The 25,821-nt window shown below is 43.8% G+C and overlaps 1 protein-coding gene across 2 annotated transcripts in view; it reads left to right on the plus strand.

The window, feature by feature from the left end:
* LOC110495507 (tetraspanin-7) overlaps window positions 1-25,821 on the plus strand; it is a 30,462-nt gene that overhangs the window by 389 nt on the left and 4,252 nt on the right. The window contains exons 2-7 of one of the 2 annotated variants that reach the window (XM_090207703.1): window positions 485-777; window positions 23,435-23,623; window positions 24,728-24,802; window positions 25,050-25,145; window positions 25,257-25,412; window positions 25,489-25,572. In XM_090207703.1, the coding sequence (XP_090063829.1) occupies window positions 697-777; window positions 23,435-23,623; window positions 24,728-24,802; window positions 25,050-25,145; window positions 25,257-25,412; window positions 25,489-25,572 (681 nt within the window). In that variant the 5' untranslated portion in view covers window positions 485-696. The remainder of the gene's footprint in view (window positions 1-484; window positions 778-23,434; window positions 23,624-24,727; window positions 24,803-25,049; window positions 25,146-25,256; window positions 25,413-25,488; window positions 25,573-25,821) is intronic. The other variant, XM_021570802.3, reaches the window with a different exon arrangement.

The following is a 25,821-nucleotide window of genomic DNA, read 5'->3' on the forward strand; positions in this document are numbered from 1 at the left end:
TCCTCCTGACTTCACAGTTAGCCTGGACGAGGTTAACTGGCCTATTAGACTATGTTTGTGGAGCCTATGCCCCCGTTGGTTGCTAAGATCTTTCCCTTGCAGTTTCACGATACGTTGCAATCTCAAGCATCTCACATGGAACACCAGCCTGTCAATTATGTTACCAGTCTGTGAACACTTTTCACACCTTGTCAGATGATCACATGAACTTTAGTCACTCCAAATGGCAATACCTCCTTTGCAGCCAACCATCTTGCTTTTACATTGAGCAAAAGACTTGTGGCTTAATTTGTGGATTCATTTCTTTCCAATAGTTCTACCCCTAATATTTTTTTTTAATTAAGTGCAATAAATAGGCTTTGTCTTTAAACCAGTATTATAATGTTTTTGTAACGACTTTCACATAAAATGCAACACGTATTTTAAAATGATTAATTGACTTTGTAACACCTGTTATATACACCCCATAATAATCATTGATCAGGGTTTTCACAGTAACCCGTGAACCCCGCCAGACGGCGCATGGAGAGGTCCGAGGCCTGTAGAACCACCTGCAGCTCATTCATTTACGGCCAGTGAGGAGAGAGCGACTGCGCTGTGAAAGACTGCGGGTGGATCAACTGAACCAACAAAGCCCAGTGGAGAATCACAGCAACGCAGCCCCGCTGAAAACCCAGCACCCCATTTTACAGTAGAATGGCATCAAGAAGAATGGAGACCAAACCAGTGATAACCTGCCTCAAAACGCTCCTCGTCGTCTATTCCTTCGTGTTTTGGGTAAGCAGACATGTCAAAGCGATAGTTTATTGTCGTCCTAAATGTAATATGTAGGTAATAATCTAGTTTGTGAACGGTATGATTGAATAGTTTACGTTGGAAAAAAACGGATGTTGTGCCGTGCGCACAGGCTGCTGCCTTGGAACAAGTGCATGTTTATTAGTGGGCGCGCTGCGTGGACCGTTATCTTTATTATAGGCTAGCATTATTATAACGTTTGAAGAGTTTTTTCTTCTTCTATAGGCTAGGAAATATATTTGTATTAAGCAGGCTATAAATATTGAAACAAATGTTGATTATGTGAAATGTCGTTAATATTTTTTCGCTAATACTGACGAAGCCATCATTTATTATATATATTTTTTTACATTTCTTTTTCCTGTGATTTTGTAAGTGGATAATAACATTCGCATGCTGTTGTAAGAATGTTAAGAATAGTCCAACTGGTAACCTAATCAACATCTGGTCACACTTTATTTGGATAGTCCGGATTTTCCATCTGTAGATGCTCTACAGATGGTCATACTATCAACAAACTATCTGTTGATAAGCAACTGCTTCATAAGGTTATGGTTAGGGTTATGTTTAGAATAAGGGTTAGAGGTTAGGCTTAGAATAAGGGTTAGGGTTAGGATAAGGGTTAGGGCTAGGGCTAAGGTTAGGGTTAGTAGATAGTTAGTTGAAATGTTACTGATAGCCTGTAGATAATCTGTAGAACATCTACAGATGGACTATCCAAATAATGTGATACCCAATGGTGGGAGGTTCAATGCATCAAATGGTGGCAGGTTCTCAAAGTACCATGATGGACACTGTGCACATTAAAGCAAAGGCGCAAACTCTCCTGTAGCACCACCCCAATTGGTTGAATTATGTGTGTGAGACAGAGTACTGTTTGGGTGTTATGCCTCTTATTTATTGAGATAGCCTATAATTGTCTCACTGTATTGGATGAATGATCTTATTGCTTTTCAGGAAGGAAAGGGTAAGTAAGTTACCCAGGATGTAATCAAAGGATAGGAGTCTACATCTATTTTAGCACAGGGCAGGGCATGCCCTCTCTCTGCATTTACATACATGGGTCCATATGGAATACATGCTTGTGACGGATGAGAGTAGGCGTGGTTCAGTCAGTCCCATAGGTTAGTCGGGCTGGAGTCCCTTACACAAGGCATAGTAGCAGTGGTGGAAAAAGTACTCAATTGTCATACTTGAGTAAAAGTAAATATACCCTAATAGAAAATGTCTCAAGTAAAGTGAAAGTCACTCAGTAAAAAATATGCTTAAGTATTAAAAGTAAATGGAATTGCTAAAAATGTACTTAAGTATCAAATGTAAAAGTATAAACCATTTCAAATTCCTTATTTTAAGCAACTCGGACTGATAGCCAGGGGCACACTCCAACACTCAGACATCATTTACAAATGAAGCATTTGTGTTTAGTGAGTCTGCCAGATCCGAGGCGGTAGGGAGGACCAGGGATGTTCTCTTGATAAGTGTGTGAATTGGAACATTTACAAGTAGGCCATTATTGTAAATAATATTGAGGACTTGTGAGGCGTCTGTTTCTCAAACTAGACACTCTAATGTACTTGTTCTCTTGCTCAGTTGTGCACCTGGGCCTCCCACTCTTCTTTCTATTATGGTTAGAGCCTGCTTGCACTGTTCTGTGAAGGGAGTAGTACACAGCGTTGTACGAGATCTTCAGTTTCTTGGCAATTTCTCGCATGGAATAGCTTTCCTTTCTCAGCACAAGAATAGACTGACGAGTTTCAGAAGAACGTTCTTTGTTTCTGGCCATTTGAGCCTGTAATCGAACCCACAAATGCTGATGCTCCAGATACTCAACTTGTCTAAAGAAGGCCAGTTTTATTGCTTCTTCAATCAGCACAACAATGTTCAGCTGTGCTAACATAATTGCAAAAGGGTTTTCTAATGTCAATTAGCCTTTTAAAATTATAAACTTGGATTAGCTAACACAATGTGCAATTGGAACACAGGAGTGATGGTTGCTGAAAATGAGCCTCTACGCCTATGTAGATATTCCATTAAAAATCAGCCGTTTCCAGCTACAGTAGTAATTTACAACATTAACAATGTCTACACTGTATTTCTGATAAATGTTATGTTATTTTAATGGACCAAAAAATGTGCTTTTGTTTCAAAACAAGGACATTTCTAAGTGACCCCAAACTTTTGAACGGTAGTGTATTCATACTTGGGTTATCACCTTTCAACAGAAAAATATAGAAAATCACTGGAGGATGTCTTTAAGGAGTACATCCACTACAGGGCATTACCACTTAGACTGTGATTGAACAGAAAGACCCACTCCAATGAGATACATTGCTCCAATTATATGTAGTGGACCGGTGTTGTGTTCACTCTGGGATGCAACATTACAATACAAGAATGTGGAGGGAGTCGGATACAAATAAAATTGGCTCATTCATCATGACACAATAGGACCAGTAATCGTAGTTCTGATCACATTTTCTCCCCATTCAATTTTGACATGTTATTCTCTGTGTTTATTGGCTTCTTGAAGTTGGGTTGGGCTTTGGAGGGATGTTTGATGTTATAGGTCCTATGCACAGCGCAACAGCAACAACCTACGTTTCTATCTTATTACATATTATAAACCCGGTGGTTTGAGCCCTGAATGTTGATTGTCTGAAAGACCGTAAACCACGGGTATGATAAAAAAGTACATTTTACTGTTCTAATTAAGTTGGTAACCAGTTTATAATCGCAATAAGGCACCTCTGTATCCAGAACAGCCCTTACCTATGGTATAATGGCCATATAACACACCCAGTTGTGCCTTATTGCTTAAACAACCAAACCAGACCTAACCACCTTGACCCATCCACCCAGCCAGCCACCCTGACCCATCCACCCTGACCCATCCGCCCTGACCCATCTGCCCTGACCCATCTGCCCTGACCCATCCGCCCTGACCCATCCGCCCTGACCCATCCACCCTGACCCACCCACCCACCTTGACCCGCCCTGACCCACCCGCCCTGACCCATCCTCCCTGACCCAGCCACCCACCTTGACCCGCCTTGACCCACCCGCCCTGACCCATCTGCCCTGACCCATCCACCCTGACCCACCCACCCACACTGACCCATCCACCCTAACCCACCCACCCACCTTGACCCACACTGACCCACCCGCCCTGACCGATCCGCCCTGACCCATCTGCCCTGATCCATCCGCCCTGACCCATTCGCCCTGATCCACCCACCCTGGCCCATCAACCCTGGCCCATCCACCCTGGCCCACCCACCCTGACGCACCCACCCAGCCACCCTGACCCATCCACCCAGCCACCCTGACCCATCCACCCAGCGAGCCAGCCACCCGCTGCAACTATACTTGTATTAAAATAGACCCATTCCTTCTCCAACAAGCAGACTCCATTGATGTTGACCTGAGGGCCACTTAAACAAAGAAAGCCATATGGCCTGCTTAACTAAACATATTAGAGGCCGTTTTCCTCCCTAGCCAGACAGACAGATGTACGAGGATGGACTGCAGAGAGAGATAGATAAACAGAGACAGGAGGAGACAGGATGAGACAGAGTGCCTCTGCTCCGCTGTCTTACTTGTTTTGAGAGCTTACCAGGGGGAGGTTGTTTGAGAGCTTGGCAGGGGGAGGTTGTTTGAGGCCAGCTCAGCTGTCATTCTGCCCTGGGTGCCTACTCTTTTTGTCTCTAACTTCTATGCCAAGAGCTCCAACCACAACAATGGCTACATTCTTAGAAAAAAAAGTGTTCCAAAGGCGTTTTGTGGCTGTCCCCATCTGAGAACCCTTTTTGGTTCCAGGTAGGACAGTTTTGGTTCCAGGTAGAACTATTTTGGGTTCCATGTAGAACCCTCTGTGGAAAGGGTTCTACATGGAACCTAAAATTGTTCTACCTGGACCCAAAAGGGGTTCATCAAAAGGTTCTCCTATGGGGACAGCCGAATAACATTTTTGGTTGTAGATAGCACATTTATTTCTAAGAGTGTACCTAGAGCCTGGCTATCAATCTGTTATTTACTGCTGTTGCCTGGACCAGTACCAGAAAGGTTATTTGCATGATTACTGTGAGAGTATCTGACAAATTTGGCATAATTACTCAGCACTTCTCACTCCGTTCGTCACATTGTTGTAAACCAAGGGCTTAGCATTGTGTAACGTATATGCCGGGAGTCAGCAAAATGGTGAAGAAGGTGATTTTAATAAAGAACCGAAGCAAATTAACAAACATGACACAATAGGACCAGTAATCGTAGTTCTGATCACATTTTCTCCCCATTCAATGTTGACATGTTATTCTCTGTGTTTATTGTCTTCTTGAGGTACATAACGTGTGAGAAAACAATAAGACCTAGTGACTGAAGACAACTGAGGGATAAATAAAGGGGCGGTAATCAAGGAGAAAACTGTGGGTTGCCAGGTCCGGTGGTTAGTAGACCGGTTAGTAGACCGGCGATGTCGAGCGCCGGAGGGAGGGCGTGACACATTGTTAGATTTACTACTGTTATTTTGGAGAAATATCGTTTTGGGTACAAGACTGTCAGTGTCAAGACAACAAATAACTTTTATTTTGAAATGCTGTTTTGCACAAGCACCTTTTAACCATCTAATTAACCTGATAATAACGTGTAACTCTGCTCTCTAACATGGTAGCTGGTAGGGTTAAAGGCTTCATTTAATGTTAGGCCGGGAGTGTCATTTCCTCAATTAAGATTTCTGCAGGGACTGAAGATTGACCTAGTTGTTGTTAGGTTTGTGTTGTAAATGTACACCGTCACCATTGGCCAGACTTATTTTTATGGGTTGGTTTTCAACTTGTACACTCTTTGAAAAAAAAGGTGCTATCTAGAACCAAAATGGGTTCTTCGGCTGTCCCCATAAGAGAACCCTTGGAAGAACTCCTTTTGGTTCCAGGTAGAACCCTTTTGGGTTCCATTTATAACTATTTCCATAGAGGGTTCTACATGGAACCCAAAAGAGTTCTCCCTGGATCCAAAAAGGGTTCTCCTCTGGGGACAGCCGCAGAGCCCTTGTGGAATCTTTCTTTCCAAGACTGTAAGACGGTCTGATTTTATGGATAACATCTACGTTTTACTGTTCTAATTACGTTTTCAAGTCCACTCAGGCCATACCCTTTTGCAGAGTTTCTCCCCTTCATATACATGTTTTCTATGAACTGTAGCTTGAAGGTAGCTTGAAGACTGTGTAGCTTTGCTAAAACAAGACTACAGATGCAGTACATTGATAGACAATCCCATAGCCTCTTGGTATTAGGCTTCTCTGTGTAGTAGGAATGGCAGCTTGTTCAGTAGGCCAAGAACAGACAGACGCCCTAAGACTTGGCCTAATTCATGCTGTGGAGGCATATTATTAATGCCCAGATGGGAATAAGAAGCATAATGTATTGTGTGTTTTGTGTTCCCTCTGTACCAGGCTTTTGTTGGGGCTTATTCCTCTGAGAATGTGATTGTGAGTCTTATTGTGCAGCATTTAAATGGCTGTGCTCAGCTAAAGTTATTTCTAAATAATCATAGGAGATTGGCTAGGCTGCCAACTGAGCAAAAACATCAGATCAATATTCAATTTTAGCTCATATATCATTGTCAACAAACCAAAATTAAACTTCAAATAAATACTTAAAAAAAAAATAAACTAATGTTGATCCTGTGTTAAAATAGGGGTTAAAATGTCATCAAGAGAAGTTGAAATAACAAGGAGTTAAAACCTTTGCCCATCTACTTCAGCCATCTAGAAGTATGGTTAACAGAGACAAACAGTTATACTCCACCAGCCCAGCACACATCTCCCAGGCAACCATATCAGTAGTCGCCTCCTTGTCCACTCTGTTAGCGCTGCTCATACAGATGTGGGATCTTCATTTGAGCCAGTTTGCTACAGCAGGAAAATAATCCTGCAGCAACAGGACATGTTCATTATTATGTGGATTATAATTAATGGAAATTCTTGTAGGGGTTAATACATTTTTCGTAAGGGAAAAGTGGAAATTACAAACTTCAGAAGCCTTTTTAAACCTGAAATTCACTACAAGGAAGGTGTCCTGCAACAGGTTGATCAAATTAAGATCCTACATGTATCTGTTTCTCAGTATTCATTACAAATCCCCCTCTACACTATCATCATCTCCACCGTCTGGTGGACTCCCTCCTCAGACCGACATTAGCCTAGCTAGCTCACCTCTGTCTGAAACCCATTACTGAAGGCCTCAAGAGGAAACAACCTCTGGTCTCCAGGCTGAAAGCTAGGCTGTAGAAGCTCCAGCTAAAGCTTACAATGTGTAAGGCTTAGCTGCGGCTGTGTTAACGAACGGGTAATGCATTTAAATCTGCCTGATAGGAGCTGCCTGGATCTGATCTGGATCTGGCCTGGCACCGCTTAGTTACATTGGTTGCTTGGCGACAGCATTTACACTGGTCCAAAGGTCACTTATTTTCTTCTCAGAAAGGGAAAACAACGTAAATGGGGCAATCTGCAGTTGCAACATTCATTTTTTAACTCATAAATTAATGATATGTACCCATTGATTCGTGAAGAATATAACTTATAAAAGCCTCATGAGGTTCGTTCAACTGTCGTACCCCATCATTACCCACAATATAACCTTGTTTTACTCCAATGTTTGTAAACAAAGTAAATGTAAACAAACATTGTAAAGCCTCAAAACATGGTTTAAATTATACTTTTGATATGAGTTATTTTGCATACATAGCTCTGTCTATTAATTTGAGAGTGGTTACATTTCTCCAGCACCACCCCCAGCTTTTTACCGAAACAGTGGCAGGGAACACACTTTGTTCTTGTTTCAACTGCGGATTGCCCATTTAAAGGGTAAAACACAAGGAGAGTGAAGGTTACAGGGGAATTGAATGAATAAGACCTCGCCTCCCTTGCAGAAGAGATGATTAATAAAAGAGCCTAAGGACTACAGTAACACTACACAAGAGACTGAAGAAAGTAAGGGATTTAGAGTGATGGACTTCTGATCTCGGTGCGTATAGATCTCTCCGGGCAGCTGGGATACTGCCCATCACTGAGGCAGCTAGAAAATATCTCATTAAGAACTTCCCTTCAGACTTCCAACCGAGTGGGGTTCAAAGGTGAAATAGCCACAGAGGTCATCCAGTGCCGGCCATCCAACCAATTAGTCTGTGATTGAGGAATTCCAAGGTGGCTGAAAATTCCAGTAATTGTGTGGTGTGTTAGATTTAGAACCAATAGACGTTGAACCAACAGTGTCTCTGACTCTTAGTCAGGGCTTTACATGTTGCCGGTAATGAAATATGGCCTAAACTTAGCCTGCAGCCTGGGAGGAGGTGCTGAATGCTTTGGATTGACTTTGATCACTCTCCATCATTCCCTATGTGTGAGTGAACACAGTAGAGTGAGCAGGCAGCTGTTAGCATCTCAGCTATGTTCAGCATGAGGTGATTTGGACGCTCACCCAACAAACGCATTCTCAATGGCTGGGTCATTTGACTCTTTCACAGCACTACCGATTGTCATTATGGGAAATGTACGGTAGCTTAACAGTTTGCTTGTCACAAATCAACACTCTGGATGAGCATTATATTGAAGACTAGTGATCACCTTTATAGATTCAGCTGTAGACCTACTGACAATATGCACCGCGGTGTTGTTGTAGCATATGTCCTTCATTGTTGACGATTTAAAGCCATATATCCAAATCTGTATTGCTTTGAAAGCAGACCTTTAAACCTCTTGCACCTGGCCTTTAATCCTTTGTTTTGCCTCTTTATCTTTTAAAACATGATATGTTCCTTGTAGGAGATACACTATATTTGCATGAATTTAGATCCATTTCAGAGATTGGGTTGTTTTTTGTCATACTCAACCAACTCCCAGAACTAGCCTCTAAGGCAACCTCAGAAGGCCGTAGCTAGTGTATGGCTGTGTCAGGTTAGGCAAGTGGCCGGCCAGGGGCAAGGCTAGCTATGGCTGGGGGTTGCTTGAACCCCCAATAAGTGATGTGGCATTCACAGGGGATCTTGCTATTCCCTGGTCTAGTAGGAAGGCTATATCCGACAGGAAGACATTAAACATGAGTCATTGTTGACCCGTGGACCAATGACAGTGAGCCGCTGGATCAGGGGGAATATTAAGTGCACTGATGTCTGTTTGCCTGTCTGATGGTGTGAGAGTGTTACCGTGCTTCACGTCTTTAACATGCATGCAGTGCTCAGCTCACACATCACACACACTCAGCTCACACTTTCCTGCAAAGCCCTCAGGTGACTGTAATATGTCATATGTAATATACCGTATGACTAATAATAATTGCAACAAATGAATCAATAAAGACTATAAGATGAATCACTATGGTGCCCTTCAAAAGACGTTTAAACAAGACGATATCCTCCTCCAGATAGGCCGACTGTCTCTCCAACGTTTTCACCCGGTCCCTGAAAGCAAGAACCTCAGAAATGTCCAGTATGCTGTTTGTAAACTGCTAGTACACGTCTAGACATTTCACTTCGGTCCCTGAAAATGAGACCCTCCAAAATGTCCAGTATGTTTTTTAAACACATAGGCCTGCAGAACCCAGAATGTGCTTCTGAGACCCTGTGTCATCAAGGCCACTGTGGTATGGGCTCCACTGTGAATTGTGTGCCAATAAAATGTCTCAGGGCCAACCATTTGTTTGGGGGTCACACTGACAGCCACCTGACTCAGCAGGTGCAGGGGAACAGGCTCCTCACTGGCTGGCTTGTCACCTGTTGTGAAACATTTGTGTCGTGTTTGTGCTAGCTAGCGACTCACAAGGCCTAATGTCACGCTGGACTCCAGGTCAATAAAAACAGGCTTATTTCCAGACACCATACCTCCACTGGAGATATGTAAACAATATGAAGTATATCTTATCTATCCCATACCAGGAAGTCTCACAGGGCACAGGCAGAGGAGAAAATGGATGCTGCTAATCCCTCAGTGGGACTGGAGAGCCAGGCAGTGCAAAACCCAAACAACGCTGCTGCCTGTTATTACACCTATCCAATAACAACACTGCTGCCTGCCAGGCTGCCTGTTATTACACATATCCAATAACAACAATACTGCCTGCCAGGCTGTCTGTTTTTTACACCTATCTAACAATAACACTGCTGCCTGCCAGGCTGCCTGTTATTACACCTATCTAATAACAACACTGCTGCCTGCAGGCTGCCTGTTATTACACATATCTAATGACAACAATACTGCCTGCCAGGCTGCCTGTTATTACACCTATCCAATAACAACATGGCACAGAAGAAAAGTATTGGGTGTGAAAACAGGGACAATGGCCGGTTATAGTGAGACCAACACAGCACAATAGTAACTCTCGTGGCCACGCAGGCTGGCTGGCAGGCAGGCGGGCTGCTGAGACTGCCGTTGCCATGGAGATGAACTCCCCCGTTGGTTCTGTGTATTGCCTGGTTAAGTTTGGTGCCTTCACTGTAGAATGGACCCACAGCTTTGCTGAGAGAGCAAGGGAGCCTTGTTGAGCTTATAGTTTCATTCCCAAGCATCGTACTTTATTTGGCACCATGTTGAGCCTTTAATGAACTAATGATCAGTCCAACTCAGAAACCCTGCCAGCACCAGTGAATAATGTGAATCTCTCTATCCCCCTCGTTCTGCCATCTCCGTTTGTTTCTCTTTCACATTTTCTCTGCCTCTCTTTTTGTCTCTCTCTCCCTCTCTCTTTGTCCCTGTTTCTCTCTCTCTCTTTGTCTCTCTCTCCCTCTCCTTCCCTCTCATTAATCAAAAGTGAACAGACATTTACATATAAATCATGGTTGAGAGGTACCCTTACCTTCAGTCTCTGCTAGCTGTTTCAGCTACTACTGTATAGCTCAGAGTAGTCAACCCTAATGTACAGTATAAATGCAATAATTTCCATCTTCCTTTTCCACTTCGGAAGCACAGTCAATCCCTCTGGGTTTGAAGAGTAGTGCAGAGAAGGAAGCCTATAGTGTGCTCAGCCAAGGATGCACAATATGGCTGTCACTTTAAGGAACATTTTAGGATGTCATTATCCACCTTGACGAGCACAACACTTCCCGTCTTGTCTTCTTTGTCTGTGTTCGTTACCTCCAATGATGTAGAGAATTCTGTCGTTGACCCCCATCAACATGCATTACAGAGTCATCTTGGAGTTCTATCATTGTTGTAGTTCCAGTTGGTTACATTAGAAGCACAGATTCAATCTAGAAACACCAAAGTCCTCTGGAGTAGAATGTTTGTATTTCAGAGGTGAATGTTATTGACCACTCACTACCCAGACTGAGTGAATTTAACAAAGCAATCATTGTAATACTGTTAGGGCTGCCATCAAGCGAAATCAAACTTTCTGATCCATGCTGTCACGCACACACAAATTATTACTGTGTTTTTGCAAACATTACTGTAGTATTTACTGTAGTGTTTTTGTAGACACTACTGTAGTATTTACTATAGTGTTTTTGTAGACATTACTGTAGTATTTACTATAGTGTGTTTGTAGACATTACTGTAGTATTTACTATAGTGGTTTTGTAGACATTACTGTAGTATTTACTGTAGTGTTTTGTAGACATTTCTGTAGTATTTACTATAGTGTGTTTGTAGACATTACTGTAGTATTTACTATAGTGTGTTTGTAGACATTGCTGTAGTATTTACTATAGTGGTTTTGTAGACAATACTGTAGTATTTACTATAGTGTGTTTGTAGACATTACTGTAGTATTTACTATAGTGGTTTTGTAGACATTACTGTAGTATTTACTATAGTGGTTTTGTAGACATTACTGTAGTATTTACTATAGTGGTTTTGTAGACATTACTGTAGTATTTACTATAGTGGTTTTGTAGACATTACTGTAGTATTTACTATAGTGTGTTTGTAGACATTGCTGTAGTATTTACTGTAGTGTTTTTGTAGACAATACTGTAGTATTTACTGTAGTGGTTTTGTATACATTACTGTAGTATTTACTATAGTGGTTTTGTAGACATTGCTGTAGTATTTACTATAGTGGTTTTGTAGACATTGCTGTAGTATTTACTAGTGTTTTTGTAGACAATACTGTAGTATTTACTATAGTGTTTTTGTAGACATTACTGTAGTATTTACTAGTGTTTTTGTAGACACTACTGTAGTACTTACTATAGTGTTTTTCTAGTCATTACTGTAGTATTTACTGTAGTGTTTTTGTAGACATTACTGTAGTATTTACTATAGTGTTTTTGTTTTATTATTTTTTATTATCCTGCTGGACAAATTCTAAAATAGCTAATTTTCCATAACCTGTAGGTAGGTAGGACTGGAGTCTGAATGGATAGTTGAGAGCTTCAGTTCTTTTCTATAACACAATATATGGTCTATACTGTACTTGGCATGTAGGTTTCTCACTTATGGCTGGCACAAATTGGGATATGGGGGAACATAACATTTCTTGAACACCACATTGGAGTTTCAATAAAACACAATTCAGATTGGGGTTTCATTTTCACTCTGATTCTAGTCCCCCTTCACCCCCCCCCCCCCAAATCCTAAAATAAACAAATAAATAACAAAAACTAAAAAACATTTTATTTGAACAAGATTCAACGATAAGAGCCTGGCTTTGAGCGCCCATAGAACAACAGTACCTTTGATCATGTCTCTGCTAAGGGGAGAAGGAGGGGTGCGCTTCCCCTTTGAAATCTAAAGTGCTTTTTTCATTTCTACATCACCCTCCCTGACAATTCTCCTGCTCTGCCATCCAGTGACTGTTCTGGGGACACACTGAGTCCCTGTATCTCCCACAGCCTCTTTTGTCTGTCTGGTTTGATTGTAGCCGTGTTGTTTTTAAAGGAAAAAAGCTGGATGAGGGTGTGAGCCAGATGAGCGGCTTGTTAAAAGGTGTCTGCTCTGTTGTTGTTGGTGGTTTCCTCCAGGCATCATTCATGTGCTGTGTTTAATCTGTCAGGAAGTGGCTCAGTGTTGTTTAGCTGGCTCCTAAGGAGGGATGGAGTGTGACTGTAGTCCTGCTGTGAGTGGCTGGAATCCTATAGGGAACATAGGGGTGTGGCTCCCCCTGCTTCCCTGCTCCAGGAACATCAGGATCCAAAGAAACAGAGCAGAACCAAACAGAGAAGAGCAGAAAAGAACAGAACAAAGCACAACAGAGCTGAACATAACAGAACAGGGCTGAAGAGAGCAAAACAGAACAGAGCAGCAATTCCTGTTGATGCAACACCAAAGCAAACACAAGTGCCTTGCTTGGCTTTCAGATACAGAATAATAATGATCCAAGAGGGTCTCCTACCTAAATGCCTTGCATGTGTGTCTCTTCATCATGTTCCCCTTACTGTATTTCTACCGAAGCTAAAGCTCTATCTCAAAGGCTCTTCCTGCAGCTCACAGTGGCACAGCATAAAGGTGCGATGTCATCTCATGTTTGCATGAGCGTCAGTGCACCTGCCAGGGCAGATGGTCAGACCATTAGTCAGGCCTCGGCCCCAGCCCTCTCATTTATACATAGAGGCACCTCCAATCACAGTCCCTGCCCAGTGGTGGTGGATGACGTGCGTTTTCTCTTACACAATGTGAAGCGTCTAGTCTGAGCATCTGGAAAAGCTCTCTAAATCTAATCAATTATTCATTATTGTTTGGCGACAAATCTCTTTCTGTTAGTGTTTTCCTGTGGATTGATCTTGGTATCACTGATCCAGTCTTTTGAGGAGAGTCAGGAGAGTGCTAGAAGAGAGCAATAAGTAAGACAATCAAAACATGTTGAACAGTTGTTGCTGTCGGCCCAATACCTCAGCTGCAGGACAGGATTCTGACACCTCTACGTATCACACTATGAGATGTGGAAGTGAAATCATACTAGAGTACATATCGTGCCACCTCAGTTCTTGGAAGTCTAGTCCTGTCTAGAAAAGTTTGGGGTGAGTTGTGGATCTTTTCAAGCTAGCTCAGCCAACTAGGCCGCTACATTACATTTCATCTACATCAAGTGTCTCTTAATATGAGCAATCCTGACATCAAAAAACATTTAGAACTCAACCTTCAGTGGCAACTCTGCTTGGAACAACGTCATGACATAAAAATCCCCAACAGTTCATCCTAATCCTCTGGGTGGTGACAGTGGTGACTCCATGCTGTCCTGGCGTCTGCCTTACTCTGTTGTCACAGAAAACAACATGAATCTACCCATCAGGATGGACCTTTTTCAAAGTCTGAGGAGTTGTCATGGTGCTCTTATTTCTAGTTCCTTTCTTGTTCTGTATATTAATAACAGCCACAAATGGTTTGCTACCAACCAGATGTATTGGGACTGCATACGGGTGCTGGTAGCTTGCCAAGAAATATTACCTCGAACCCATCGTCAGTAAAAAACAGCATGTGGTTGTACCACTATCTTCACAAACCTCATTTTGTATTTCTGCGAGGCCGGCAGCTGCAGTGATAGATGGATGAGGAGAATGTCCGGAGGGAAAATTGTCATAGCTGACGAATTCCATTACCTCTGTCAGGCTGTGTGAAGACTCCAATCTGGTGTTGAAATGAAACTAGCTCCTGTGCACCATCCGCGACGGACTCTGATAAAAGTGGCTCACTTTAACAGACTGGGAACTTCAGTGTTTATAGGTAAAATGGCTGACTTACCTATTCATACTCTGAAAGCCCTAGTTCCCTCAAAGTCAAAATCAACATAGGCTACATACAGTACATCACACTGTAAAGGGACTTCGTCATCTAGGATCGTGTATACATTTGTGTTTCAGATGTTGAATTTATTTTTACTGTGACCGAAACACGTACAGTGTAACTGGCAATAAAGGGTTGAAACCCTATGACCATGTCTCATGACTGTGGTGTAACGTCACAGCTGAGATAATATACAGTACACAGAAATACTTAAACACATAGCCCTGCTGAGTTAACTGGGACCAATATGGCCGCCGACTGCAACACACCCCACAGGGCCTCTGCTTCATGTTAGCCGGGGCTCTTTTTGTCAGTCCCCTCACACGCACACACACACACACGCACACACACACACACACACACACACACACACACACACACACACACACACACACACACACACACACACACACACACACACACACACACACACACACACACACACACACACACACACACACTCTCCCCTTAATCCCTCCTGCCTAGGATGGTACCCCCTGCTGATGGAGCATGTAGGGGAGGGAAGCCCCTCGCTTGCTACAGCAGATGGCTCCATGAATCATTCATAGTGTCACGTTGAATAAGACATGAACACTTTAGAGGAGAGGAAACTGGGGACAGGGGAATGGTACATTACAGGGAAATGAACCTACCGCTGCTCCCAGACATTACTAGAAAAGGAACGGGGGATGGGCAACACTTCCGGCGTCGACAGAGATGGCCGCCTCGCTTCGCGTTCCTAGGGAACTATGCAGTATTTTTTTGTTTTTTTTATGTGTTATTTCTTACAATGCTACCCCAGTTTTATTACATACAGTCGGGAGGAACTATTGGATATAAGAGCAACGTCAACTCACCAACATTACTACCAGGAATACGACTTTCCCGAAGCGGATCCTCTGTTTGGTCCACCACCCAGGACAATGGATCGGTTCCCAGCCGGCGACCCAAAACAACGATGCAGTAGAAGGGGCAGACGGAGCGATCTTCTGGTCAGGCTCTGTAGACGGGCACATCGTCCACCTCTCCCGAGCATACTACTCGCCAATGTCCAGTCTCTTGACAACAAGGTTGATGAAATCCGAGCAAGGGTAGCATTCCAGAGGGACATCAGAGACTGTAACGTTCTTTGTTTCACGGAAACATGGCTCACTCGAGACACGCTATCTGAGTCGGTACAGCCACCTGGTTTCTTCACGCATCGCGCCGACAGAAACACGCATCTCTCTGGTAAGAAGAAGGGCGGGGGTGTAGGCCTTATGATTAACGAGACGTGGTGTGATCATAACAACATACAGGAACTCAAGTCCTTTTGTTCACCTGACTTAGAATTCCTCAGTCGTGTATATTCCCCCCCAAGCAGACACATCGACGGCCCTGAAAGAACTTCATTCGACTCTATGTAAACTGGAAACCACATATCCTGAGGCTGCATTTATTGTAGCTGGGGATTTTAACAAGGTTAATCTGAAAACAAGGCTCTCCAAATTCTATCAGCATATTGATTGTGCTACCAGGGCTGGGAAAACACTAGATCAGTTATTCTCACCTCCGCAACGCATATAAGGCCCTCCCCCGCCCTCCCTTCAGAAAAGCTGACCACGACTCCATTTGTTGCTTCCAGCCTATAGACAGAAACTAAAACAGGAAGCACCCGCGCTCAGGTCTGTTCAACGCTGGTCCGACCAATCGGATTCCATGCTTCAAGATTGCTTCGATCACGTGGACTGGGATATGTTCCGCATAACGTCGAACAACAACATTGACGAATACGCTGATTCGGTGAGCGAGTTTATTAGCAAGTGCATCGGTGATGTTGTACCCACAGCGTCTAATAAAACATTCCCCAACCAGAAACCGTGGTTTGATGGCAGCATTCGCGCAAAACTGAAAGCGCGAACCACTGCTTTTAATCAGGGCAAGGTGACCGGAAACATGACCGAATACAAACAGTGTAGCTATTCCCTCCGCAAGGCAATCAAACAAGCTAAGCGTCAGTATAGAGACAAAGTGGAGTCGCAATTCAACGGCTCAGACATGAGAGGTATGTGGCAGGGTATAAAGTCAATCACGGACTACAAAAGAAAACCAGCCCCGTCGCGGACCACGATGCCTTGCTCCCAAGACAGACTTTGAGGACAATACAGTGCCACTGCCACGGCCTGCTACCAAAACCTGCGGGATCCTCAACACGGGGTCCTCACAAGGGTGCATTCTCAGCCCTCTCATGTACTCCCTGTTCACCCACGACTGCGTGGCCATGCACGCCTCCAACTCAATCATCAAGTTTGCAGACGACACTACAGTGGTAGGCTTGATTACAAACAACGACGAGACGGCCTACAGGGAGGAGGTGAGGGCCCTCAGAGTGTGGTGTCAGGAAAATAACCTCACACTCAACGTCAACAAAACAAAGGAGATGATCGTGGACTTCTGGAAACAGCAGAGGGAGCAGCTCCTTATCTACATTGACAGGACAGTAGTGGAGAGGGTGGAAAGTTTTAAGTTCCTCGGCGTACACATCACGGACAAACTGAATTGGTCCACCCACACAGACAGCGTGGTGATGAAGGCGCAGCAGCACCTCTTCAACCTCAGGAGGCTGAAGAAATTCGGCTTGTCACCAAAAACACTCACAAACTTTTACAGATGCACAATCGAGAGCATCCTGTCGGGCTGTATCACCGTCTGGTAAGGCAACTGCTCCACCCACAACCGTAAGGCAATCCATAGGGTAGTGAGGTCTGCACAATGCATCACCGGGTGCAAACTACCTGCCCTCCAGGACACCTACACCACCCGATGTCACAGGAAGGCCAAAAAGATCATCAAGGGCAACAACCACCCGAGCCACTGCCTGTTCATCCCGCTATCATCCAGAAGGCGAGGTCAGTACAGGTGCATCAAAGCGGGGACAGAGACTGAAAAACAGCTTCTATCTCAAGGCCATCAGACTGTTAAACAGCCATCACTAACATTGAGTGGCTGCTGCCAACATACTGACTCAACTTTAGCCACTTTAATAATGGAAAAATTTATGTAATCAATTTATCACTAGTCACTTTATATAATGCTTACATACCCTACATTGCTCATCTCATATGTATATACTGTACGCTAAACCATCTACTGCATCTTGCGATCTTGATGTAATTAAAAGTATCACAATGCCACTTTATATAATGTTTTCATACCCTACATTACTCATCTCATATGTATATACTGTACTCTATACCATCTACTGCATCTTGCCTATGCTGTTTGGGTATCACTCATTCATATATTTTTATGTACATATTCGTACAAGGTAGTTGTTGTGAAATTGTTAGGTTGTTGTTAGGTTGTTAGGTTGTATTACTTGTTGATATTACTACATGGTCGGAACTAGAAGCACAAGAATTTAGCTACACTCGCATTAACATCTGCTAACCATGTGTATGTGACAAATACATTTGATTTGATTTTGATTTGAGATGGGGACAACGAGATCTCACTCATATGCTATCTCTCAGATGTGTTCTACAGCGCTGTCCAAGTGTCATGCTACATGTCAGACAGTGACTCATCTCTCGCTCTCTTTAATCTCTCTCTCTCTCTCTCTCTCTTCTATCTCACACTAAATACACTCTCTTCCCTCCCTTTGTCTTCCTCTCTTTCGTGCTTTGTTTCTCACTCTACCTTTCTCTCCATCTCTCTCTCCCTCCCCCATCTCCCCATCTCTCTCTCTCTCCCCCATCTCCCCATCTCTCTCTCTCTCTCCCATCTCCCCATCTCACTCTCCCCCATCTCCCCATCTCTCTCTCTCTCTCCCCCATCTCCCCATCTCTCTCTCTCTCTCCCCCATCTCCCCATCTCTCTCTCTCTCTCCCCCATCTCCCCATCTCTCTCTCTCTCTCTCTCCCCCATCTCACTCTCTCTCTCTCTCCCCCATCTCCCCATCTCACTCTCTCTCTCCCCCATCTCCCTCTCTCTCTTCCCCATCTCCCCATCTCTCTCTCTCTCTCTCTCTCTCTCTCTCTCTCTCTCTGTGTCTGTGTCTGTGTCTGACTCACTCCATCTGTCAGAGTGTTGCTGTTCCTTCTCATGCTGTGTTCTTGGGTAATCAGGCAGACAGAAAGGGAGGGAGACAGACAGACAGACAGACAGGGAGGCAGGCAGGCAGGGAGGCAGGGAGGGATGGAGCCAGGGAGGGAGGGAGAACGGCAGACCGGGAGGGGGCAGGCAGGCTGCTCTGTATGTGTCAGCGGGCCTCCGTCGCACGGCCAGCGCCAGACATGCTCAGAATCACAACAACATTTCCCAACGCATGGTGGCTACAGGGAGGTGACACTTCCCAAATGACACCCTATTCCCTATATAGTGCACTACTTTTGACCAGAGACCTATGGGAAGTGCACTATGTAGGGAATAGGGTGCCATTTAGGATGCAGGTGCTGTGCCACTGCTCGAGGTAGATGTTGCCCTTTACCACAGATCTAGGATCAGATCTCTCTAACTCCTATCCTAAGCTTAACCATCAGGGGAATGACAAAATATCTGACCCTGTATCAGTGGTTAGGTAACCTTTTTCCATGTGCTTCCTCTTTGCCGTGTTCGTTGTCATGTTAATCATGAGGCATAGCAATGATAAGGGAATTATTTGCTGCTGTTCTGTGTGGGTTAGACACATATTGGTTTGGGGCGGCAGGTAGCCTGGTGGTTAGAGTGTTGGACTAGCAACCGAAAGGTTGCTGATCAAATCCCTGAGCTGACAAGGTAAAAAAATTGGTTGTTCTGCCCCTGAACAAGGCAGTTAACCCACTGTTCCTAGGCTGTCATTGTAAAAAATAATTTGTTCTTAACTGTCTTGCCTGGTTAAAGAAAATGTTGAATAGGCTGATATTTATGGCAGAGCACTGGTGGGCAAAGAGTCTTATGATACTGTGTTCAGGTGAGATAAGATAAGCATATTTAGTTATGGTTGAGGGCAGGGGTGATAGTTTCTTCAGTGATGTCATTGCTATGCTAGTAAGGGACGACTAGCCGCCTTAACAATGAAGAAAACCTTGACCCAACCCTGCGAACTGCTAACTGGTTTTACAAAGAAAGGAACTCCAGTTATTGTCATTTTAGATGTAATCCTGATTCCTGATCTTCCCTACCACACATATGTTAATTAACAACTAAAATATGCATATATTAATAATAATGGAGAGATAGAGAGAGGAACTCCAAGGGGGACCCAGTCCTTGAGTGGAACCCCTGCTTTGAACAAGGACCACAAATCCCCAAAGTGAATACATTAACCCACTTTTCACTCCACATTAATTTAATGATATGGAGGAGGAGATTCATACATTTTTTTTGGTTTGGGATTTTTGTTTTAGATTCTGTCTCTCACAGTTGAAGTGTACCTATGATAAAAATTACAGACCTCTACATGCTTTGTAAGTAGGAAAACCTGCAAAATCGGCAGTTTATCAATACTTGTTCTCCCCACTGTATCTGTCATGTTTTTTTGTGTATGTATATACAGTGCCTTGCGAAAGTATTCGGCCCCCTTGAACTTTGCGACCTTTTGCCACATTTCAGGCTTCAAACATAAAGATATAAAACTGTATTTTTTTGTGAAGAATCAACAACAAGTGGGACACAATCATGAAGTGGAACGACATTTATTGGATATTTAAAACTTTTTTAACAAATCAAAAACTGAAAAATTGGGCGTGCAAAATTATTCAGCCCCCTTAAGTTAATACTTTGTAGCGCCACCTTTTGCTGCGATTACAGCTGTAAGTCGCTTGGGGTATGTCTCTATCAGTTTTGCACATCGAGAGACTGAATTTTTTTTCCCATTCCTCCTTGCAAACAGCTCGAGCTCAGTGAGGTTGGATGGAGAGCATTTGTGAACAGCAGTTTTCAGTTCTTTCCACAGATTCTCGATTGGATTCAGGTCTGGACTTTGACTTGGCCATTCTAACACCTGGATATGTTTATTTTTGAACCATTCCATTGTAGATTTTGCTTTATGTTTTGGATCATTGTCTTGTTGGAAGACAAATCTCTGTCCCAGTCTCAGGTCTTTTGCAGACTCCATCAGGTTTTCTTCCAGAATGGTCCTGTATTTGGCTCCATCCATCTTCCCATCAATTTTAACCATCTTCCCTGTCCCTGCTGAAGAAAAGCAGGCCCAAACCATGATGCTGCCACCACCATGTTTGACAGTGGGGATGGTGTGTTCAGCTGTGTTGCTTTTACGCCAAACATAACGTTTTGCATTGTTGCCAAAAAGTTCAATTTTGGTTTCATCTGACCAGAGCACCTTCTTCCACATGTTTGGTGTGTCTCCCAGGTGGCTTGTGGCAAACTTTAAACAACAACACTTTTCAACAACAACACTTTTCATGGATATCTTCAAGAAATGGCTCTCTTCTTTGCCACTCTTCCATAAAGGCCAGATTTGTGCAATATACGACTGATTGTTGTCCTATGGACATAGTCTCCCACCTCAGCTGTAGATCTCAGAGATCCTCACTGAACTTCTGGAGAGAGTTTGCTGCACTGAAAGTAAAGGGGCTGAATAATTTTGCACGCCCAATTTTTCAATTTTTTGATTTGTTAAAAAAGTTTGAAATATCCAATAAATGTCGTTCCACTTCATGATTGTGCTTCACTTGTTGTTGATTCTTCACAAAAAAATACAGTTTTATATCTTTATGTTTGAAGCCTGAAATGTGGCAAAAGGTCGCAAAGTTCAAGGGGGCCGAATACTTTCGCAAGGCACTGTATGTGGGGCTCCCGGCGCAGCCGTCTAAGGCACTGCAGCTCAGTACTAGAGGTGTCACTACAGACCCTGGTTCAATTCCAGACTGTATCACCATGGGCTGTGATTGGGAGTTCCATAGTACGGTGCACAATTGGCCCAGCGTTGTCCGGGTTAGGGTTTGGTCGGGGTAGGCTGTCATTGTAAATAAGAATTTGTTCTTAACTGACTTGCCAGGTTAAAGAAAAAAATAATAATTTACCAGGTACATGTTGAGGTTAGATAGTACCAGTAGTAGCCTACCTTTCTAGACCCACAATCTCTCACTGTTCAGAACAGTTTGTATGATTTTTTTCCTCATCAAAGGGAATGGCATCTTCTCCTCTGGACAGGTGGACGTGCCACTGCTGTATTCCTTCAGCTGTTCTTGTCTAATGATGTTCTGTATTATGTCATTCTGTATTATGTTTCATGTTATGTGTTGGACCCCAGGAAGAGTAGCTGCTGCTTTTGCAACAGCTAATGGGGATCCTAATAAAATACCAAATACCAAATTCCAGTCTTTACCAATAACCACAGCACCATCTGCTGGTTCAAGAACACACTACTAGAGGGCTCTACACAGAATAGTCTGGTGCACACAATTATTTATTTATACACTAGATGACTGATAGGGGGCGCTGTGTTGGCACTCCCTCACTGTTGTGATAGAAATGCAATAGAAATGCATGTATTAATGTGTACATTTGTTTTTGCCTCGTTTATTCTGTTACAGACACATTTATGCATATTATGTGAGCTAAACATAAAATAACAATATATGAAAACATTTTCCTTAAATTATCATTTGTTTTATTACTAATGTTACTGTCCCCACGTCAACAAAAAAAAGACTTAAATACATGTTCTTGAAACATTTAACTGAAATACAGTAGCATCCCATATATTCCTATGGAGGACTGGTCCTACTGGGGAGTGCCAATATGGCCGACAGGTGGCTTCAAAGCCTCTCAATGGCCAATACATAGAATTCACAATCCAGGGTTTATATACATCATTGGGTGCACATAATAAGCACTGGTAGAAACACACAAATATTACAACAACATAAAAGAATGGGAAGATGGTTTTGTATGATACACTGACAAAATGCATCATAACCCAGGGTTAGAGCCAAGATGGAGGTGCGGATGCTTCAACACAGCATCCCCTATTAGTCATCTAGTGTTTATATCACAGAGAGAGCAAAGTGTTCAGTCTACAGCGACTAATGCATGCTGGTGTTGGGTGGGCTTTTGGAAGGCCTGCATTCACCCAGTCACTCTTTTCACTCCACTTCGATACAAAGTGAGAGCATTTTCGCTAACCCTAACCCATTTCCTAACCTTAACCTCAGTCTCCTAACCCGCTACATTAATTATCCTAACCTGTGGCGTAAGTTCTACTGACCTTCTATGAAAAAAAAATAGTTTTTCACCTTATGAATATGGAGTTTTTCCTGGTCACGACACATGGTCAGGAACCATTCATGAGTAGGGCCAAAGATGGTGGAAAAATCAAGATACCCCATAAAGGCTGTTTGCCATTGAAACAAATGTTCACAGTTCCCATCTACTTAATGGAATTGGTATTTGTTTCATTGACCCATTGTTGACATTGTCCCAAAATGTTTTGCTTGTCGGCACTTACGGTTTCACGATATGTATGATTTCTGTATTTTGAAAGTGAAATATCTTGAAAACTTGACAGCAGCTGGGTCTGGTCTACTTAGTAAGTATTAGTTATTTTTAACCAGAAAAAGGAGCCTATAAAATATCTCGCTTTCTCTTCGGTCTCATGAGCCATGCAGTGAGGATTCAGTTTATTTCATTGGGTGGCAGCAAAGAGCTATCTCCAGTGCCATTAATAGCATTATAGGAGATCGGCAGTGTATCATTTACAGTGTAATCAATGGTTTATTACACAGTGAAATTGACTGCTTTTATGGACGACTGCTTAAACAGACCACTGACATTTCATACCATATGAATGTGTAATTTAGCATGAAGCTGTGATGGTTGTGTTACAGTTGTGCCACCGATCATCTCTATGGGTCTGAAACCTCCAGTGATGCCCTAGATGACTTTTTAGTGACAGGGCTCTAATGCTCTTTCACCTTCTCTCGCCCCTCTCTCTTTCTCTCTGTCCAGATCACGGGGGCGATCCTCTTGGCTGTGGGACTATGGGGAAAGTTTATGCTGGGTGCGTACATATCTATCATCGCTGACAGCTCCACCAACGCTCCTTATGTTCTCATCGGCACCGGAACATGCATCATCGTGTTCGGACTGTTTGGATGCTTCGCTACCTGCCGCGGGAGCCCATGGATGCTCAAGCTGGTGAGAGCTAGGATAAGTTGGTGAGAGCTAGGAGAGGTTGGTGAGAGCTAGGAGAAGTTGGTGAGAGCTAGGAGAAGTTGGTGAGAGCTAGGAGAAGTTGGTGAGAGCTAGGAGAAGTTGGTGAGAGCTAGGAGAAGTTGATGAGAGCTAGGAGAAGTTGATGAGAGCTAGGAGAAGTTGGCGAGAGCTAGGAGAAGTTGGCGAGAGCTAGGAGAAGTTGGCGAGAGCTAGGAGAAGTTGGCGAGAGCTAGGAGAAGTTGGCGAGAGCTAGGAGAAGTTGGCGAGAGCTAGGAGAAGTTGGCGAGAGCTAGGAGAAGTTGGCGAGAGCTAGGAGAAGTTGGCGAGAGCTAGGAGAAGTTGATGAGAGCTAGGAGAAGTTGATGAGAGCTAGGAGAAGTTGATGAGAGCTACGAGAAGTTGGTGAGAGCTAGAGGAGTTGGTGAGAGCTAGAGGAGTTGGTGAGAGCTAGGAGAAGTTGGCGAGAGCTAGGAGAAGTTGATGAGAGCTAGGAGAAGTTGATGAGAGCTACGAGAAGTTGATGAGAGCTACGAGAAGTTGATGAGAGCTAGGAGAAGTTGATGAGAGCTAGGAGAAGTTGATGAGAGCTAGGAGAAGTTGATGAGAGCTAGGAGAAGTTGATGAGAGCTAGGAGAAGTTGATGAGAGCTAGGAGAAGTTGGTGAGAGCTAGGAGAAGTTGGTGAGAGCTAGAGGAGTTGGTGAGAGCTAGAGGAGTTGGTGAGAGCTAGGAGAAGCTGGTGAGACCTAGGAGAAGTTGTCATCCGAGTAACTGAAATGTGTCTATTTCTTCCCACTGGGGAAGAAACAGAATTCAACATCTGTTCCACATTGGTTCAAAGTAATATAATTGAAATGATGTGGAAACAACGTTAATTCAACCAGTGTGTGCCCAGTGGGTTTGTTTCTGTCTTTGTTTCGTTTTTTGATACCTTTCCTTCTAAAAATGTCTTCCTTTCCTACTGTCATTCAACGTTCCTTGCAGTGTTTCGAGAATCTTATCGTGAGCAAAGGGTGAGAAAGTCTGCAAAATATACACAGTAACTCAGTGGCCGTTTTGTGGCGCCCTGTGTGCCCTCTCTCTGCAGTATGCCATGTTCCTGTCCCTGATCTTCCTGGCTGAGCTTGTGGCTGGCATCTCCGGCTTTGTCTTTCGTCATGAGGTAGGTGGCCCTGCCATACATGCCTCTGGCACTCACCCACAGGATCATGAGTACCCACCCACTTGGCACAATGTCAATTCAATGTCTATTCCACGTTAGTTCAATGTAATTTTGTTGAACTGACGTGGAAACAATGTTGATTCAACCAGTGTGTGCCCAGTGGCAGAATTCATCAGTCAGAGTGTCCATCTGTTTCACAACAGGAGAAGCTATGAACACAACAAGAACTTTGTGTTTGTGTTCCCAGATAAAGGGAACCTTCCAGAGGACCTTCAGTGAGGCAGTGAAGAACTACAATTCCCAGGACGAGAGGAGCCTGGCTGTGGACAATGTGCAGCGCAGTGTGAGAGACGGTCATCTTGACAGCCAAATTAGGGTTGTGATTAAAAACAGACTGTGATAAAACTCTCTCTCCAACCTCCCTCTCTCCCCCCATCCCCCTCTCTCCCTCCAGTTGAAATGCTGTGGTGTGTTGAACTACACCAGCTGGTTGTCCAGTATCTGGTTCCCTAACAACGGCATCCCACCCAGCTGCTGTGCCAGCATCTCTGACTGTAACGCTTCTGACCTGCACAATGTCACCATAGCCCCCAGCAAGGTCCACCAGCAGGTCAGACACACACACGGACAGACAGACACACACCGTACACACTGACAAACACACTCACTTGTCTTGTCTTCTACAGGGCTGTTATGAGCTAGTGACTGACTTCATTGAGACTAACATGGGGATCATTGCTGGAGTGACATTTGGAATAGCGGTCTCACAAGTAAGTAACAGTATGGGCCAGCTGTTCTTCCACTCTCCTTCTGTGTGTGTGTGTGTGTGTGTGTGAGCGTGCACCCAGTGCAGGTTATTAATGATTACACACGGCTGGGGCGGTGTTCACCGCTGCTCCTTCAGACCCAATCAGCTAGTCCGCCACTCAGAGCCTGTTCCATCACACACATACCATTCAGGCGCGCCTCGGGAACTATTATGCAGACCAGAGTACAAGAGCACACACACACACTCTCCA

The sequence above is a fragment of the Oncorhynchus mykiss genome, chromosome 18, assembly GCF_057628025.1.
Source record: "Oncorhynchus mykiss isolate SJ-2025 chromosome 18, ASM5762802v1, whole genome shotgun sequence".
Taxonomy (NCBI): domain Eukaryota; kingdom Metazoa; phylum Chordata; class Actinopteri; order Salmoniformes; family Salmonidae; genus Oncorhynchus; species Oncorhynchus mykiss.